Source organism: Protopterus annectens, chromosome 9.part0 (assembly GCF_019279795.1).
Source record: "Protopterus annectens isolate FY-2018-M chromosome 9.part0, PAN1.0, whole genome shotgun sequence".
NCBI classification, from domain to species: Eukaryota; Metazoa; Chordata; order Ceratodontiformes; family Protopteridae; genus Protopterus; species Protopterus annectens.
In genome coordinates this window covers 691,598,277-691,617,976 of record NC_056743.1, presented here as the reverse complement: position 1 = coordinate 691,617,976, position 19,700 = coordinate 691,598,277, and the positions used below count along the sequence as shown (strand labels likewise).

General features: G+C 36.2%; 1 protein-coding gene across 1 annotated transcript in view; it reads left to right on the top strand.

Moving 5' to 3' along the window:
• The window catches only part of LOC122811455 (antigen peptide transporter 2-like), a 320,151-nt gene that overhangs the window by 95,539 nt on the left and 204,912 nt on the right, over positions 1-19,700 (top strand). The window contains exon 2 of the mRNA XM_044083306.1: positions 12,177-12,826. Within this exon, the coding sequence (XP_043939241.1) occupies positions 12,289-12,826 (538 nt within the window). The 5' untranslated portion in view covers positions 12,177-12,288. The remainder of the gene's footprint in view (positions 1-12,176; positions 12,827-19,700) is intronic.

Below are 19,700 nucleotides of genomic sequence, written 5' to 3'. Positions count from 1 at the left end.
TTTCGCGATTCACTATTATCTGCCCTCATTTGCATGGCATTGACTGCTAATACATGGTTACGGCAAAATTTAACACTGACGCTTCTCTCCTTGACAACCCTTGCGCTGGGGTTGAGGCTTCCATACATACTATGGTGTGTGGTGGCTGTGCATCTAATGTGTATTATACTGCTCTTTTAGGACATTCTCATATTATTTAATTGTTTTGCACCTTCTGTACATATCCGGGGTTCTGCTGTGGTTTCTGGCGCATTACATAATTATGTCATTATTTACAGTTTGCATGTTTTCTTTGGACATTCTCGTGCCTTTCGCCATTGGCATATTGCACCTGTATGATACCTGACGCTGACAGCCTTCCATTACTCCTTGGTCATGTTTGGCCAAATGTAAACCGCTTTTTGGTTTACATTGCCGCGCTCCCCACGCTTACGCCTGCACAACTTCGCGGGATCGCCATTTGCCTTCATTTGCATGGTGCAATACCGCACACAGTGTGATTAGCATACCTACTGGCGGCGAGGAACCGCACACGCCAATAGTGCACGTGGGATTGATTCATACCTGAATCGCTCGGTGGCCATATTTGGCTTTATAACGCCGACGCTATGCGGGCGCCTGGCGCAAGGTTCATGAATCCCGGGGTGTATCTAACAGAAAACTGGTGTGTATATTTTATGGGGGAAGACTAAAACTGATGATGTCAATAATATTTTTTTTAACTAATCAGAACCAAAAGCTGATATCTTAGAGAAACAGTAAAAACATCAGTAAGCTTTGGATTAATTCCTAGGCTTATTTAAAATATCTACATATATTTACAAATATTGACACTTTTGTTTCATTTAAGAATTCTTCTAAACTATTTAAATTAACATTTCATTGGTTCTGCTTAGTTAGGATTTAGTGCTGAGTTATATAATGCTTACAATGCTGTTGCTAGACATTATACCAAGGTTGGAAATAAGACTGCTGGAAAGAATGCAAAGCGGTCATTTAGTTATTCATTCCCAAATACTTAATTCATTTCAGGGTCACAGGGCAGTCAAAGCCTAACCTAGCACTCACTGAGGGTGAGTCACCATAGCTAATCTTGGAGAGGGCATCAGTCCATTGCAAGACACATACTCATCACTGACAAGTAGTGCATCATCAGCATGGGGGTAATTTGAAGGACCATGGGTTACCAAAATGGTTGATGTGTCAGGAGAAACTTAGGTATCTGAGCATGTACACTTGAAAAGAAAGGTGGAAGTATGATTTGGACCCACCACACTGTTAGGTGGTACATAGAAAGGGTAGACCTGAGTAGGAAGGACAGAGGTGAGCAGGGCAAAGGGAACAGTAAAACAGTTGCTGATGAGAGCAGGGTGGTTTAAGAATAAGTGGAAATATTTCAGGGAAAAGGAAGTAACTCTCAGTTAATTGAAACACTTGTATAATTCATCAGGTAGATTCATGAAGGTGTGGGCAAAAGAAGAGGGGTGGACAATAGACGGGAAAGGTCAGCTACTTGTGAGTTAGTTGCAGACTCATAAAACTTTCATAGACCATAGGTCTTCTTTTGTCATCTTTATTCTTTGTGCATTCTTGTGCATTCATGAAGTGCTATTCTTTTTTGACATTTTTGTAATAGTAGTACCTTTCTATTCTCTGTATTAAAGAAATTCACATTTGTTAACATTTTAATGTATATTTTTTAAAGCCAGTTTTGCTAGTTGACAAAGAAGTAAAATATATCGATTGAAACAAAAGCTTTTAATTTTGTAGATATTACTAATTAGTACTTTAAATAAATTCCAAAAGATGTGATATATTGCAGTGTGAGGTCAGATAAAGTATATGTCTAATATTTTGTACAAAGGGAGTATGCTACATGCTATGTAATGAGTAACTGAATAAATTCCCTTTTCCCATAACACTAGATATTAAGCATACCTTGTTTGACCATGTATATTCCATTTATCCATTTTTTCATTTTTTAATTACTTTTCTTCTCTTTTCTTTTTCCTTTATGCTCTACATTTTGTTTTCAGGCAACATTTTTTTGTATTATGAAAATGTATAGGAGTGCTATTTTCTAAAGAATTGGCCTTCTGGTATAGAGCTGTGGGGTTATTTAAGTATTACTTCTCATCTGAGGAGTTTTGAGTCTGCTATAGACTCACACTAACCAGTTTGCAAATCTAACTCAGGACTGTAATTAAAAGAGTAATGAAAGTTATATTGCTGATAATAACATTATTATTTATATTTTCACAAAATATTTTAAAGCCTTCAAGAATACCTTTAATATCCATTTTTCTTTCTTTTTTATTATTTATATGTGTTGTAATTTCTTTGATATGATTTAGTTTATTTGTTTTCTTTGATTTTAGAGCAAATTTATGCAAACTTAAAGGGTTTAATGAATATGCCTGAAGATTAAGTTTTTCCAGGTGTATTGAAACTTTATGATTTAGAATTTCAACATATTTTGTATTTAAGTTTTTACATACAGGCTGTCGCCTCACAGTAAGACGCTGTCCAGTTTGATTCTCAGCTAGAGCGTCTTCTGTGTGGAGACATGCGTGAATGGGCGTACCTTCGTTGAAGGTTGTGCGTCAGGGCTGGTAACTCGGCACGTAAAAATCATCTACCAATCATTAGCGGACCGGAGTTCCGCTGTGGCGACCCCTAACCGGGAAAAAGCCAAAAGACAGAACAACAACATTCAGGCTGACTGATAGTGTCATTTGGTTATAGATTTAACTTTAGTGTGTCGATTTTGGTCTGTACTGTATTCACTTCTTTATCACATTCTCTTGTTTTACTAATATACCAGCTTGTAACTCTTCCATTTAAATAAGCACTCAGTGAATCCCACAAGATAATGTCAGAACTTCACCATTCATGTTTATTTCTAGGAAATTTTTGATCTCTTTAACATACAAATACTTGAATCCTTTTATTTTAATAATGTATGCTGGTAATCTCCTGTGATGTATTAAATTGTCAGTTTTTAAAATAATATTAAAGATTATTGCATTATGGCCAGATAATGGATGCAAAACTATTGAAACTTCTCTGATATGTGATAGATTATTTGAGACAAAAAATTATTAATATTTGTTTGTGTTCCATATCTATGTGAATAATGGGTAAATTGAAGTGAGTTTTCCTTAGCTCATATATATCCTTTAAATTCCTTAGAGTTACAAAATTTAAGTGTTTGGCTGAATATGTGATTCACAGCTTTCTTTATTCAGTGGGATCTTTTTCCTGATAAAATGCAATTAAAATCACAAGCTATTATGACTTCACCTTTTATTGCATCTTTAGCTCCAACCCCTGGAATCCAATAAGAGTTAATCAGTGTGTATATACGTTCTCTGTTCGACTCAATTATAACAATGCTTAATATACCATTTTTATTAACGTAGGTATCTTTTACTTTAGACATTATTGGTGTTTTCTTCGATAAAATGAGGGTGCCTCTTCTTTTAGCTTGAAAGCCAGAACCTGCTAAAACCAAAATATTCTTTAATGAAAATTTCTTTACATCTTTAATAACCAAATGTGTTTCATGTAGAAATACTATTGGAGTTTTGTATAATTGCAAGTATTTGAAGAGACTTCCCCTCTTTACTGGCATATTCATTTCATTAATATTAATAGATATACATTTAAAATCAGATGTTTATATAAACAAGAAAAACACATGTATAATGAAATCACATTTATGTACAGAACTTATTGTGTACTTTTTATATACCAATATGAAATCTTCAGCTATGGACAAAACTTTTGAAACAAAAAAATACCTACTGAAATAACCCTAAAATATTATACCATGAAGTAATGTTTTCCTAGTTTGTTGAAAAAGATGAACAAACTGCCTCTCAAACTCTCCATCAGACTAACAACGCTTAATTCATGCTTCTGATTCATATTAATTTGTCTCATATTCTTAGTATGCATCATCTTAAAAAAGCCTGTCAGTGAGTTATTATGAATAAGAAAGGTTAAACAGGTGTTCAGAATCTTTATTATAAGTTGACCAAATTGTATATCCCTACAGTCATCTTCCCCTGTACTTCACATTATCTTCCATGTCTACTATAGGGAGGAAATCAGTTGTTATTTTCATAATTATTAATTTATTGGTCAGATGATTTTATATTTGTTCTATTTTATTTAATATGTGTAAAGTTGTTCAAAGGATCATAAGTTCATAAATTAGTATGTGGCTAACTGTCTTTGTGGGGCATTCCAAGCCCGGCCAATTACCCCATGTGAGAATCAAACCCTGCACCTTGTGCCTATAAGGTGAACATGTTAACCACTATGCCAACCTCCACCCTTGTAGGCATATTTATATTCTTTAACTATATACATATTTACTTATGTTCATTTTCTATTTCTGTTTGTACACTATGGCTTGTATTATTACTATATTCCTAGGTTTTGTATTTTAGCGATAATACTAGTGTACGGTATTATATAATATATAGTTATATTTACCCTTATATATTTTATACTCTTTAATCTAGTACTACTGTTAGAATCAGTCCTATTTTTTCCTTAAATGTTATGTGTAATAGTAACTGAACAAACATCTGAAAATTCTTCCATTTTAAGATTCAAACTTTCCATAATTAATTGTTCTGAGATATTACATTTTGTTATCACAAAAAAAATCATTAAAAAGAGACAATAACGGAAGAACACAATCCTAAATTTTTTATCAGCAGTGTCATTCTATAGGCTAGCATATAAACTATCCTTTTGGTATACTGCAAGCATTCAGAACTATTTAATAACTGACACTGGTTTAGAATGTAGTTGACTGTCTTTTGCTTATTATCTGATTTGTATTCATTGACATCTTAGCATATGATTAAAAAAGTATGATCATTTACTTTTAGACAGAAAGAAGTAAACACAGCCACTGTGGTGCAGTGGTAGCGTTGTCACCTCCCAGCAAGAGGTTCTCCTGTTCGATTCTCAGCTAGAGCACCTTTTATGTGGAGTCTGCATGTCCTCCCCGTGGTCGAGTGGTGTTTGAAAGACATGCATGAATGGGCGTGCCTTCGTTGAAGGTTGGGCGTCGGGCTGGCACCTCGGCACTGTAAATAAATCTACTGCCGATCATTAGCGGACTGGAGTTCCGCTGTGGCAACCCCTAACCGGGAAAAGCCGAAAGAAAGAAGAAGACAGGAAGAAGTAACCTGGACAGTTCTTAGAATTGTCAGAACTCCCGCTGCGTCATAGAAGTGCTCATGACTCTAATTAAGTTGCTTCTAGCTGGTTTTTATAACAAAGGCTTGCAAATGAACAGTTTATCAGCTGCAATTTACACAAAAACATTCACGAGTGAATCCAAGCCACCTCTGCTTTATACATCAATCCCTCAAACCCTTCCAAACCACTAAACAAAACAATAAAAAACATTTCAAAGTATGTTAACCACTAAAAATGTATTTAAAGAAATAACATTTAATGATTCAGTAAGTACTATTTGTATGAGATGTTTGATATAAAGAAGACTGTCATTTTTAAAGAAGACATACCATATAAATTTGCATTAAAAGAATTGACAGTTATGTGTGATCAAGATTTAACTTGTAAAAGTGTGACTGCTACTCTAATTATTTAATATCATTCGAATAGTAACTTTTATTTATGTAAAACGCTATATTTTTATACTTTGTTTATAACATAGCATGTCTTTCCTGGGTGCTATAGCAATCAGTAGTACACTACTGGACCATTTCAAGAACCCAGAATGTAACTTAACATGCCTCTTTAGTATAATTCGTTGCATCTTGTATTATATTTAATAGTACATTACTCAACTATGCCAAGATATCAGAAAGTGTGCCACCTAACATAAGTTCCATAACCATGAAATACATTCATATTCATTTGTCTTTCAGTTTCTTTACTATTTTTGTCTTTTTTAACCAACCATCTTGTGTTGCATTTCTCTTTAAAAAAGCTGATAGATTCCTGTCCATTTCTTCTGTTTTTTTCTAGAATTTTATTTTTCTGTATAAAGTCCATTGCATCTTCCAATGTGTTAAAAATCATCTTTCCTTCTGGAAGGTGAATCCTTATTTTTGCTGGAAACAAGATCTGTGCTTTAATATATATATATATATTTTTAATCTTTTAACAAGTGGCACACATGTTTTTCTCTTTGGCATCACTAATGTTGAATAGTCATTGTAAATCTTATAGAATTTCATTTAATTTTAACTGGATAATTAGTCCATGCAGCTTATCTTGACTTGAGAAAAATCTTACGGTCATTGACCTTGGTGAAGGTGTTTTTTTTTAAAAGATGAGTTGGAAAGTGATCTGTATGACCTTTTGCTGCCAAAGGAAAAAGCTTCTGGCAGGTTCAAAGTTTTAGGCAGCCAGGTGTTAAGAAATTGAATCATACTGTCTTTTTCAGGTATCCCATAAATCCTGATGTTATTCCTTCTAGATCTGTTCTCTAAGTCTTCTATTTTTTTCCCAGAATAAGTTGTTTTGTTTTAGAAGAAATTCAGTGTTATTCTCATTTTCAAGTAATCTTCCATCAAAGTCAGACATTGCCTCTTCTATACTCGAGATTTGTGATGACTGTTGTTGAAGAGATTCACTCAGCACTTCAACTTGTTTTTTATATTCCCATTTGAAAGTATCCATTTTGCTTTCTAGTTTATCTGTCTCTACAGATAACTCACTGATGTTGCTTAGCATAGCCTGTGTATGCCTTTTTTCACAGTACTGTACTGTACACTGAGCTTAGAGTGGCTTATTCTGAGACAATAGTTCTTTTTTAGTTTTCTTGACAGGAAAAAAACAGTTATAAGAATTTCAAACTTGCTATTTTTGTAGTAAATCTTTCAGCAGATGTTCAACTATAAATCCATCAAGTTTTGAAATGTTATATTTGAGTTTTTCAGTAAAAAATCCTGTCAGAGGTGTTAAAATGATGCAGAGCTAAAAAGAAAAAAAATAGGGCTTTTAACTGTTCATTGTCTTGGCCACGCCCCACTGCTATGGATCATTGTGGCACATTTATTGCAAGCCATGTTTCTACATTGATTTTAGCTAAACTGGTGTTATCCATGAAAGAAAGAGGAAAACACGTTCTTGGCTACAGACTTTGATGCTATTTCCCATGGCATGCATTTGTGAAGGTTTTAACAATGCTGATCTATGAATTTATATAGCTGAATTGTTATAAGGATTCATGATACAGTGTTACTTTGATCACAAATATCATAATAAAGCATGCATAGCAGGGTTTTATGTACCATGGAATAGCATATAAAACCCTTTCAGATTCATAAAATCCACTAAAGTATTTCATAAAGGTCATGCAAGACTCCTTGCTTACTGTTGGTCCATTGCATATCAACGACGTGCACCATATGCTAAACAGCCCACCTTCTGATTTTACGCCATTTACCAGTAACAGTGCAGCTTAAGCTATCAGACAGTTATCCTCCTCCTCTGCCAGTACGTTGCTTAGCATAGAACAGTGAGTAATCTACATATATCAGTGATAGACACAGGCAGACACAAAAAAGAAGGAAATTCTTTACCAGCTATGTAGCCCGTTATAGGGCAGGCAAACCTGCTACCATGTGCTGCAGTGTCTCACTTCCACACAGTGATGCTGGCACATGTTTGTACAGCACCAGATCTCCATATTAATATAATGTGGTAATGACCACTGTCCTAATGCTTAATGACTGTGACTTGGAAATATCTGGTAGGACTGATTAGCCTGAAGACACTACACAGCTCTATTGAGTAAGGCAGCTAACTTCTGTACAGCATGCTTACCCAATAGCTGGTGTAATGACATGGTAAGGCATGCTGTACAGTATCAGTTGCCTTATTCAATAGTAATGTATAGTAATGACAGGTTACATTGTACTGCCTGGCATTCCCAAACACAGGAGTACTTGTGCACCATTCAAGATGCCAGGAAAAAGACTGAGTGTCCCTGGGGACTAGACATGACTCATGGTTATCTTCAGTGGCATACTGTATAAGGTACAAAAGGCATTTACATATCTGTACCCATGTAAATGACTATCAGGGCTCATCTTTCGTGTTATAATCTGTGACTCCTTAAATTGTTATGCCAGCATTTTTTAATTTACTTCTTTTAACATGCAAAAATTCAATATAGCCTGAGAAATTGTAACTGCTTTCTACACTCAGGTTATGACTATAAAACTCAATAAATTCACTTGTTGTTAGGCAATATGCACTTTGATTTATATATATATATATATATATATATATATATATATCAACAAAGAACAAAGACTGGTGTAGGTAAACCGGTGCTCCAAAAATAAATCATACAATATCACAGTCAAAGGAGGCAGCGGAACACAGCAGTAAAATTCAAGAATTTAATCCCAGAGCAAACAATAGAACAGTCTGATGAAGCAGCTGCTGCTGCGAAAGTGCTTACTGTTTGTTCTACTGTTTGCTCTGGGATTAAATTCTTGAATTTTACTGCTGTGTTCCGCTGCCTCCTTTGACTGTGATTATTTATATATATATATATATATATATATATATATATATATATATATATATATATATATATACATACATACATGTGTGTATATGTATATATATATATATATATATATATATATATATATATATATATATATTGGTTCACTACGAAATTTCGAAATTCCAAAATCTCGAGTTTCAGAATGTCGAGTTCAGAATCTCGAAATCTTGGAATCTCAAAATAGTGAACCCCCCCAAAAAACACCACCCAACACAGTATAAACATGTATGCAAGGGGGCAAGGCCCCCTGCACCCCCATACCACCCGCAACTTAAATATATAAACTCTGAGATTACACTACAGGGAGGACAAGGGAAATCTCCCGGTCCGCACTGTATGCCGATCTCCATTCAGGATTTCAAAGTTTTGAAACTTCGAACATATGATCTTCGATCATATGAAATTTGAAGTTTTGAGCTTCGAAATTCTGAAGGGAACCCATATATATATATATATATATATATATATATATATATATATATATATATATATAGTAACAACAAAGGCTTGATTTGATTAAAACTAAGGTTATTTGCTTGCCCTACATTTTAATATGGGAACTTCAGGGTGTATAACACAGTGGTGTACAGTACTTAACTTCACTGTCTGCACACTGTAGGTTATCCCATTTCAGACAATGTCGCAAGAATTAGCTGGTCTAAGCAACACACAATCTTTATATTGTCATTGCAATGTAAACACAGTGAAACAGTACATAATACACTTCCCAGTACAAATAAAGCAGCAAAAGTAAAGGTGAGGCCAGTCAAGGAGCTAGTTTTAAAATTACAGTGTAAACTATGCTAACTCTTATTAGCCTTATAAGAAAGTAAGACATCTCTACATTTGATTTGGTAAGTACTCTGAATGTGCAACTTTTAATATCCTATATCAGTTTTATCTTATAGACTTACTATGCAATGGGCCCTGCAGATGTGTGCTCATTTTTCATGACAGATGGTAAAGTACAACAAAATTAAACTTCTTGGCATCAACACATACTATATGCTAGTGTGAGATGGTGATATGTGAAAGAAGGCCTTTATTTTCACTGCCTCTTTCTGTCAAACCCTCTTACCTGCCTTTTTGTAAAGAGAGTATTTCCTTATGAATAAGCCTTCATTCACATCTAAAGTAGCCATTGAAGAGATTCAGTCTGCTCAACTGCTTTGTTCTTTGTACAGTATGGTGTCAAGGGAGGGTACCTTCTCCACTACATGTATGTGTGCAGGCAGTTCAGATATGATACTGACAAAACTCAGCCTGTATGGTAGGATGGATAGCTTTTTGTGTCCTTTATTATAGGTCATAAAGGCAAGAAAGCTACTAAATGTTGCCTATTCTTTTTTTTTTTTAAGTGATGTATTCATGTCATGATAAATATGATAAAGTGTTGCATTCCATTCTAAAGCATGCTGTACAAGACCTGTTTCCATAATCACCATATTCTTTAGATATGATACCTTGTATAACATATATGCAAATGTGACTTTGTCATGCCTAGAAGCTTTGCAAAGCACTGCAAGTTGGACCTTACTTTGGGGCCACTGCGATTAAAGCTGTGTTTCCTTATGGAAGTCTCCAAAGTTTGTCTGCTATCATTTCCTGCAGTCACGGACATTTTCCATTATCCTCGATATATGAGTAAAATGGTTTACTATTAAAATGTCTTAGTTTAGAATAAAAACGGTACTTAACAGTGAATTGTTCCACTGAAAGTACACATAACCTAATGGCCCTAATGTCGAAAATCAGCTGTTAATGCCGAAAATGTCAATGACATTTTACAGCATTAACAACAATGCCACCCTTGCCGTAACTCCCTAACCCCTACACCTAACATCCTGTTTATGCAGGGGGGCAAGCCCCCCTGTGCCCCCCACACACCCCCTAGCTAAATATTCCAACTGCGAGATCGCACTACAGTGAGGAAAGGGATGTATTTCCCTAACCGCACTGTACCTGTACTGTACATAATCGGACGTTATATTTGCGAATGCACAGTACATTCACAAATATACCGTTCAATTATGTAGCTTGCATACATATGAACTATTCGAACATCTGTAGTTCGAATAGTTCATAGGTGTACAATGCTATGCTGATATTTCAATAGGAAACCAAGTAAAGAAAGGCACACAAGTGGAGAAATAGCACAATGTATTCAGAAAAGGCTTTATTCCACACAATAATTAACGCCAGTAAAATGGAAGAGTCGTTTTTGTCCAAACCAAGTCAGACTTCATCAGATAATGTACATCAAACTCACAAGTTCCTTTTAAAAATAAATTCAAAAAGTTTCATCCAATCATGTGAACCCAATTAATTAAGTTAATCAGAGCCACATACTGAGTAGGTAAAACTCCATAGTTCCTTCAAAATGTTTCTTGTGAGATGTCAAAAATTTTCACAAATACATTCACTAGTGTTGCTCATATTTTAAACATACCTTAAAACCACTTGAACAATTATAAAAATAATATACAAATGAGTTTGATGTGTGTTATCTGATGAAGTCTGACTTAGTTTGGACGAAAACGACTCTTCCATTTTACTGGCGTTAATTATTGTGTGAAATAAAGTCTTTTTTAATACATTGTGCTGTTTCTCCACTTGTGTGCCTTTCTTTACTTGATTTTGGCTTTTTTGGGCACACTATCCTTGAAAATGGTTATTTCAATAGGAAACTGAGTAAAATTCCAGTTTCAGGATTCAGTCGTTCCTCCATCTCCATGTGTTCTGTCCTGTGTGATTGGCAGCCACAAGGTATGTTTTGCATGCTGAGTAGTCCGACTACAGCACTCTGCTGTTAAGTTTAATATTACGAAGTATTCATAATTTCATTTTTGTACAACTGTTATTAATGTTTAAAACCAGAATGCACTTTATTTTCTGCATCCTCTACCAGATATTTCAGGGCTTAGAATCTGAAAATGTTTGCTGGTTAAGCAAGTCTTCATAAATAAGGAAATAATTAAATAGGTACCTTTATTCTTCTGCAGACTCATGCCTCTCCTACACATGTAAAACAGAACAGAGCAATAATCTACATGTATTATAAAAAAACAACACACACACACACACACACACACACACACATGTGTATGCAAACATGATTTGTGCAGTAACCATTGCCTACCTCCCACACATCAAAGGCACTCACTGTCCTTGCAAAGTACTGTTGTGAACTGCATAACTATATGCAATGCACTCAGATTGACATCTTTGCCAGTCTTTTTGTGACTAGTATGTCTGTTTGTCTCCGCCATCAAATATGTTTGATTTTATTAGCAGAGTACTGATGAAAGCTTCTGTCCCAGTATGTCTCAGATGCTGACTTCAGACTTAACCTGTATTTTGTAAGTACTTTTATAGAAACTGTATGTAAAACAGTAAGGTTTCTACTGAAGTGTGGAAGTTGTGCATTATATGCAAGCAGTCCAAGTAATACTATGTGAAATAACAAATGGGCAATATACTATTGGTCAACTACATTCAAAAGCAAATAAACGTAGAAAGTGGCCTTGCATGTCTTTGTCAACACCCAATAGTATTGAAAATTATTGTACCTAATGCTGTGTTTTGTTTTATTTTACAGAATGTGAAAATTGTTGGTCAAAAATTCAAGACAACTGAGTTGCATCATTCCATATCTGTATATCGAAAGCATTGATTTCTAACTGTGCTGGACCAAGTGGTTAAATTTAGCAATGAATCTGTGTTCTGTGCTGTTGGCATTTATTTTGTTTGATGCCTCTATTCATTATCTGTTACATTGTGCACTCCTTCATTTCTATCCTTTCAGCAACATTAGTTTTATCTGGTTGCTGACATGCATTCGATTTCCCCTGACATGTATTGCCACTGTAGAGCTTCTTAAGAAATGGGACACTCGCCCTGGATGCGTTGGAACTCTCCATGCCTTCTTGTACTCTGTGGTGCTCTGCTTCACATCACCCACATATGAACTCTGGAAGCAGAAATTCCTTTTGAAATCATTTGAGTTTCACTCTGTCCTGCACCTCTCTTTGTTGATGTACCTTGTTTCTGCTACAGCTGCACTGTTCTGGGAGACTGTGGGCCTGGGAGAAACATCACTGTCAGGACAGAAAACTGAGGACGATGCTGAAAATGAGGAGAAGGAGAAGAAAGCTGCAAAAGCTACATTCAGAAGGCTTTTCATCTACTCCAGGCCAGATGTTATACCTCTATGTGGGGCTTTCACATTTCTAACCGCTGCTGTCATAAGTAAGTGAATCATTTACAGTAAGTAGAATCAGTCAGGGTGTTGCTGGATTGCTGCAACATTTAGTTGCAGAGTTAGCTCCGGTGCAAAAGAGCTTCTTTCATTCATTCATTCTTTGTTGTGTAGTTGTTCTAGTCAGGGTTGTTAAGGAGTCAGAGTCTCTCCTAGCAAGCAAGGAGTGTAAGGCAGAGAAGTAATCCTAGGCAAGCTGTCATTCTGTAAGTTCATAGGTAGTTACTAGTCATGCAGTCAAGGATACCATTGCAAATAGTGGCTGTGGGACTCAAACCCAGGTGTACAGGAAGCAGCTCACTAACAAAGAAAAGAGCTTGTAGCCTTAATCGTGTGCCATAACTGCCACACAGAATCTTAAAATGTATACACACACATACACACACACACACACACACACACACACACACACACACACAGTCACTTACGTACCACTTGTACACACAGAAGACTCTTCAGTTAAGAACCTAATCAAAGAATCAAGAGTTGTGGGTTCAGAACAAGCAGCAAGTTGGAAGGAGCAGGAGGTAGGTTTTATGGTTAGGGGTGAGGGAAATTATTATAGGGTTAGGGAATGGGAAGGGAGTTTTAGAGTTAAGGAGCAGTAAGAGAGTTTTAGGTTTAGGGAGTGGGAGGGGAGTTTTACGGTTAGGGAGTGATCAGGGAATTTAGCTTTTGTGGAGTTTTAGGTTTAGGAAGCAATACATACATTTACATACATACAAATATTTCAAGCACGAACATTAATGCCCTTCTAGCTTGCCAATATACCAAAACACTTGTTCCCATAATAAGTGTCCAGGCTGTTCTTAAAAATATCTAAACTAGTGCTTGCTTTAATGTAATTTGGTAGTCTGTTCCATGCATTGGCTACTCTGTCAGAGAACCAATTAGTACACTTCTCATTCCTATAGAATCTTCTGCATAGGTTATCTGATGATTCTCTAGTACTTTTTGTTAATCCCAAACATTCCCAGAGGTAGTTGTCTCTAAATACCCTATCTACGTGAATAAGATCTCCTCTTAGATATCTGTAAAAGACACTGTACAATTTCAGATATTTTAGTCTTTCATAATAACTTAAATGTTCACATCCATGGATGCTGTTGGTATATTTCCGCTGTACTCTTTCCAGTTTACTCATGCTTGTTTTTTATAAGGTTTCCATATTGTTATTCCATACTGAAGTTTGGGGTGTAATGTAACTAGCAAACAATGACCATCAATTTTGATTTCCTAGACTTTATGAATATTTTTATACAATCTATAGTTCTGTAACTATCATTAACCAATTGGTTGATATGATTAGAAAAACTCATAGCTGAATCTACCCATATACTCAGGCCCTTAAATGAGTCTACAGTTTCTATCTCGGTATGCTGTATTAAATATTCACCTTTCAATTTATGTATCCCAAATCTCATATGCTTAGTTTTTTGATGTATTTATCAGCATATTATTCTCCTGTACCCAAATGGTCAATTTAGTCAAGTAATTTTGCAGACATGCTTTATCTGTAACACATGTAATCAGTTAACCCAATTTCAGGTCGTCTGCATATAGACTGTAGAAAACCTCAGATGAAATGTTAGGTCTGAAATATACAATCTAAACAAGTAAGGGCCTAGGACAGAGCCCTGTGGGATACCCTGACTATAACTAGGGATTTCACCTGTACAGTTGCTGTATGATACTTGCCATGTCCTATTTGTAAGCCATGCAGCTATCCATCTTATCAAGAGTACATCAATACCTGGTTCGACTAATTTATTGATCAGTGTTTTGTGTATGTCCCTGTCAAATGCTGAAGTTAAATCTATATAAATTACATCACAGCACAATGTTTCATTCATAGCTGTTATTACATTGTTATAGGACATCATGTTACAGGTGGTAGTAGATCTATTTTCAACATATGCATGCTGATATATGGTTTCAAGTTTCAACCTATCCACTTCTGCCAATAGCTTATCCAATATTAGCTTCTCCGTTATTTTTCCAAAACATGAAAGTAGACTTAAGGGTCTATATGACTCCGGGTTTGTCCTAGTCCCCCTTCCCGTAAAATACAGGTTTAATAAACGCATGTCTCCATTCTTGAGGAATATCCCCATATTTATATGACCTAGTGAATAACAGATATAATGGTACTGTAAGTTCTTGCTGAAGTGTTCTCAGGTCATTGTTACTAATTCCATCTGCTCCTTCTGCTTTGTTTGGATCCAGTTTGTGTAGTTCTTTTTCAATATAATCTAATTGTATTCCAGTATCTGGGGTTACCTGGATGTCACTTGGACAACTTTTTGCCAAACTGTTTTGCATAAGATTTTATAAATATATCTATAATCTGTTGTGTCTGAGAATAAATTTTAGAATCTGCACATAGTTTATCAGTTTGCGTCTCTTTACTCCCTCCATATCTTATATATCTATAAAAATGTTTCATGTTATGCTCAATATCTTTATATAAATTTTCTTCACATTTTTCTTGATCTTGTCTTACACTATGCTTAATCTGTTTGTTCAGCTTGTTTATTTCAGTTTTCAAAGTTGTAGTTCGACTTCTCTTCCATTTCTTATATTTTTTTGTCTCTCACCTTAATCAGATATCTTGTTCTTATGGAAATATATCCCCCTGATGTTGTATGTCTAGATCCCGATGTTAAACTTTTTTTTTTGATTTTTTGCACTCATATTTCTCTTTCAAAACTTTCCACATTCCATCTGCAGTTTTTCCACTGAAAACCACACTCCAGTTATTTTTACACAGTAACTGTTTTGCTTCCATATAATCTGTAATTAATCTTCTATGCATTGGATTAGATTTCAGTTTGGCAGAATTATCCAGCAACAAATTAACCCTTATAACCCCATGATCACTGCACATTAACAGTGGTAAAACTTGACTTGAAACAAGCAATAATGCCTGACAGGGTGTGTGTTAATGCATAATTAATGCCCACCCCCCACACCACTCACTACACATGCAACACCACCCCTTTTTCTCTTAACCCCATCTCCACAGCTTACATCAAGTCCCTTCTACTAAAACTAAAATCCTGCTCTTCCTCTACTGAACCCCCCCCCCTTTTCAACTTGCCGCTCAATCCATAGCCCATCCTGTCTCAATCCTAATAAATAGATCTATCCAAGAGTCTATTGTCCCCAACATCTGGAAATCTTTCTACACCATTCCTCTTCACAAAGGAGGTAACTCCACTGAGCCCTCTAACTACAGACCTATTACCATCCTATCTCACCTAACCAGAATCTTCAATAAATGCACTTACAACCAGCTTTTAACTCACCTTATTAATACAAATCTTCTGAACCCCACTTTAGGCCATACCACAGCACCTCCACTGCCCTTCTGTCCTTCACTCACACTGTTGCTGAAGCCAGGGACAAAAACCTCCTGACATCTTGCCTATTAATCGACCTCTCTAAACCTTTCAAAACTGTCTCCCATTCCAAGCTACTTACTAAGCTTACTGATCTAAACCTCTCCCCCTCTACTATTCACTGGTTATCGAGCTATCTCTCAAATAGGCTTCAGTCTGTCAGATGGCAATCTGCTTGCTCCCCCTTCCTACCTATCTAAACTGGTGTTCCGCAAGGCTCAGTCCTCCTGCAATACTTCCTCCCTTATACAAAACTCCAATTACTCTACTCTTATCTTTTGTGCTGACAGCATCTCTAAACTTGTTTCTATCACCCAAAACTCTCATCCGTGGAAAAATGGCTCACAGACCATCAACTTATACTCAACCCCAAAAAAACTAGGCTTCTACTATTTCTTCTCAAAACTCTCTTCCATCTTAAATCCACCTTTACGATTTGTTCTCTAGATAACACCCTCATCAAAGCTGAACATCACACTAAGTTACTGGGTGCAGTAATTGATGACCAACTCAAATTCAGCATCTACATTCAACACTGTATCAAAAAAAACTAACCAGAAACTGGGTCTTCTCTACAGGAATAAAAAATTTCTTACTCCTAACTCCAAACTCACCCTTGCCCAAGCCTACCTCTTTCCATGTCTCATCTATGCCTCCCCTATCCTTACTCATCTCCAGTCAAATCTTCTATCAAAACTTGAACAATCTTACAACATAGCCAGATTCGCCTGTAACCAGCCTTATAAATCCCAGCATTGCCTTGGCCTGAAACAGCTTCAATGGCTGGAATTCCCCCAGCTCTTACTACTTTCCCAGCTGCAGCTGACACACTCCCTACTCAACAAACCTCTAGCCTGCCCATCTCTTTCTACCCTAGTATCCCCTTATACCCCATCTCCGTCTGTTCGTTGTTCTGACTAGCACCTTCTTGACATCTATAAGCCCAACGAAACCATTGGTAAACTCCTCTGTAAGTACTCAGTGTTCCTTGCATGGAATAGGCTACTACCTTACATTCGTAGTATCACTAGTTCTAGCTGTTTTAAAACTGAAGTCATGCACTACTTTCTAAACTGAAAGGCTTTCCCTTGCCAAAATCCTCCATAAGCTGCATGTCCCAATCTTTTTCTTTTCACTCCCTGTCTACATCTCAAAATTCAATGACTAATCTGTTCACTAGTCAATACTACAATAAGTTACAGTGGGAAAGATATGTCAGTACTGTCTCTACTTAGATGTATTGTTTGTATTTATTTAAGTCTCTTTAATGACAGTTATTTGTTTCATCTGGTTGCTTTATGTGCAATCTTTGTTCGTGTTGTAATGCTGCATTTTTTTCCCTGGATTTTTGTATATTTCATAATGTGTTATCTTTGTGTGATTGTAATGCTGGAGCTTTTCTCTTCAGGTCTCCATTGAAAACAGGTAATTGGCTCAGATGGACTAGCCCTGTTAACAGATGTCAAATATATATATATATATATATATATATATATATATATATATATATATATATATGGGTCTACCTGATAACGCCAACACGCCAAAACACCGACAACGAAATAACCGACACCACAAAACCAAAAGTTCAAAAACACAAAACTTCACATGCCCAACAAACCACAATCCCGACAATCAACAAAACAAATACCTTTTCCGAAAAACACACACACAACACAAGCACACCAAACACCTTACAAACCTATACTAAACCTTACATACACAACTGTCTATGCACTAACCTTAACCCTAACCCTAAGGTCCATCACTATCACACACTTACCTTACCCGCACCCTAACCCTAACTCACTTAATCCGCCCCAACCCTTAAGTCTGTCACTATCACACACTTACCTTACCCGCACCCTAACCCTAACTCACTTTATCCTCCCCTAACCCTAAAGTCCGTCACTATCGCACACTTACCTTACTCGCACCCTAACCCTAACTCACTTAACCCGCCCCTAAACCTAAAGTCCATCACTATCGCACACTTTCCTGACTCGCACCCTAACCCTAACATCCGTCACTATCACACACTTACCCGCACCCTGATCCTAACGTCCATCCCTACCGCACACTTACCTTAACATGTCGGTGTTCTCAGCGTCGGAATTTTCAACTTTCGGTCTTCTCCATTGTCGATCTTCCGGTATCGGTGTTCTTGTTGTTGGCATTTGAAGTTTTCAGTTAAATCAGGTAGACCCATATATATATATATATATATATAAAATTTATTTATTTATTTTTTAGGAACACTGTGTGCAGGCTCCGCATTTATAAGTTTCTACTTTTTATTGCTTAACTTATTCCTATTAGTACTGTTCTGGTTGATTAAATCTTTTATACTTAACCCCTTTTGGAAAATAAATGTAAGAGGTGTCCTGAAAATACCATCAAGAGCTGAAAAAATAGCTAACTTTTTCCATTCTTTACTAATAATGTTTTAATGGTGTCAGCATCACCATTAAAGTTTATCACAAAAGCCTTTGGATATTAGAGGAGGGCCCTGGGAGACCAAAATAGAATATAAAGAGGTCTACTGGCAGTTAATTTTAGAAGCAAACAGGGCACCAGGGCTTAATGAAAATGTGTCCATGGTCCCCATTTTATAATTGAGAGCAGCTATGCTATGATTTTTTTATTATTTTATTATTGGACGGCGCAGAGGTGCAGCGGTAGCGTTGTCGCCTCACAGCAAGAGGTTCTCCGGTTCGATTCTCGGCTGGGGTGCCTTCTGTGTGAAGTCTGCATGTCCGCCCTGCGTTCGTGTGGGTTTCCTCTGGGTGCTCCGGTTTCCTCCCACATTACAAAGACATGCATCTGGTGCCTTTCTCCCCGGGCCTCCGCTGTAAATTGGCTTTGTTCCAAGCCGGACTTTCCCGGTTAATAAATAAAATAAAATAAAAATAAAATTTTTTAAATTTTAACAAGGTATTTTTATGCTTTATAAGCTTGTCTTTTTATTTGTAAATGTTTTATTTATAGATACATACTAAGCAAGTGTTTCTTTCAAGCTCTTTTTATGAATATTTGGATGTAATGCCCCTTTTATGACACCAGATGGTAGTTTTAGATAGTGTGATTTAGGTAAGTTGATCTTACTATTATTTTTCATGTTTTTAAGTTTTGAAAATGCAGACACTACTCAGTCCACCAGGCTCTAAAACTTTAATAGGACATAGAATAAAAAAAAGACAAAAAGTAAGCGCTTTTGGGAAACTACTTTCTTCAGGAAAATTGCACAGACACATTGTTACTTTTAAAGAAGGTATGACCAATCAAAAAAAAGGTCTATGCCCCTTTAAAATAGGTTTCAGTGGGATAACACCATTGAAGCCTGGGCTTCTATCTGCCCTTAACGCAATAATCCACCTAACCTCACATGACTGTGTATAATTAATAAGATCCCCTCCCCTAGGATTAGCTTTAATAAACTGTAAAACCATAAAGTTGAATATAT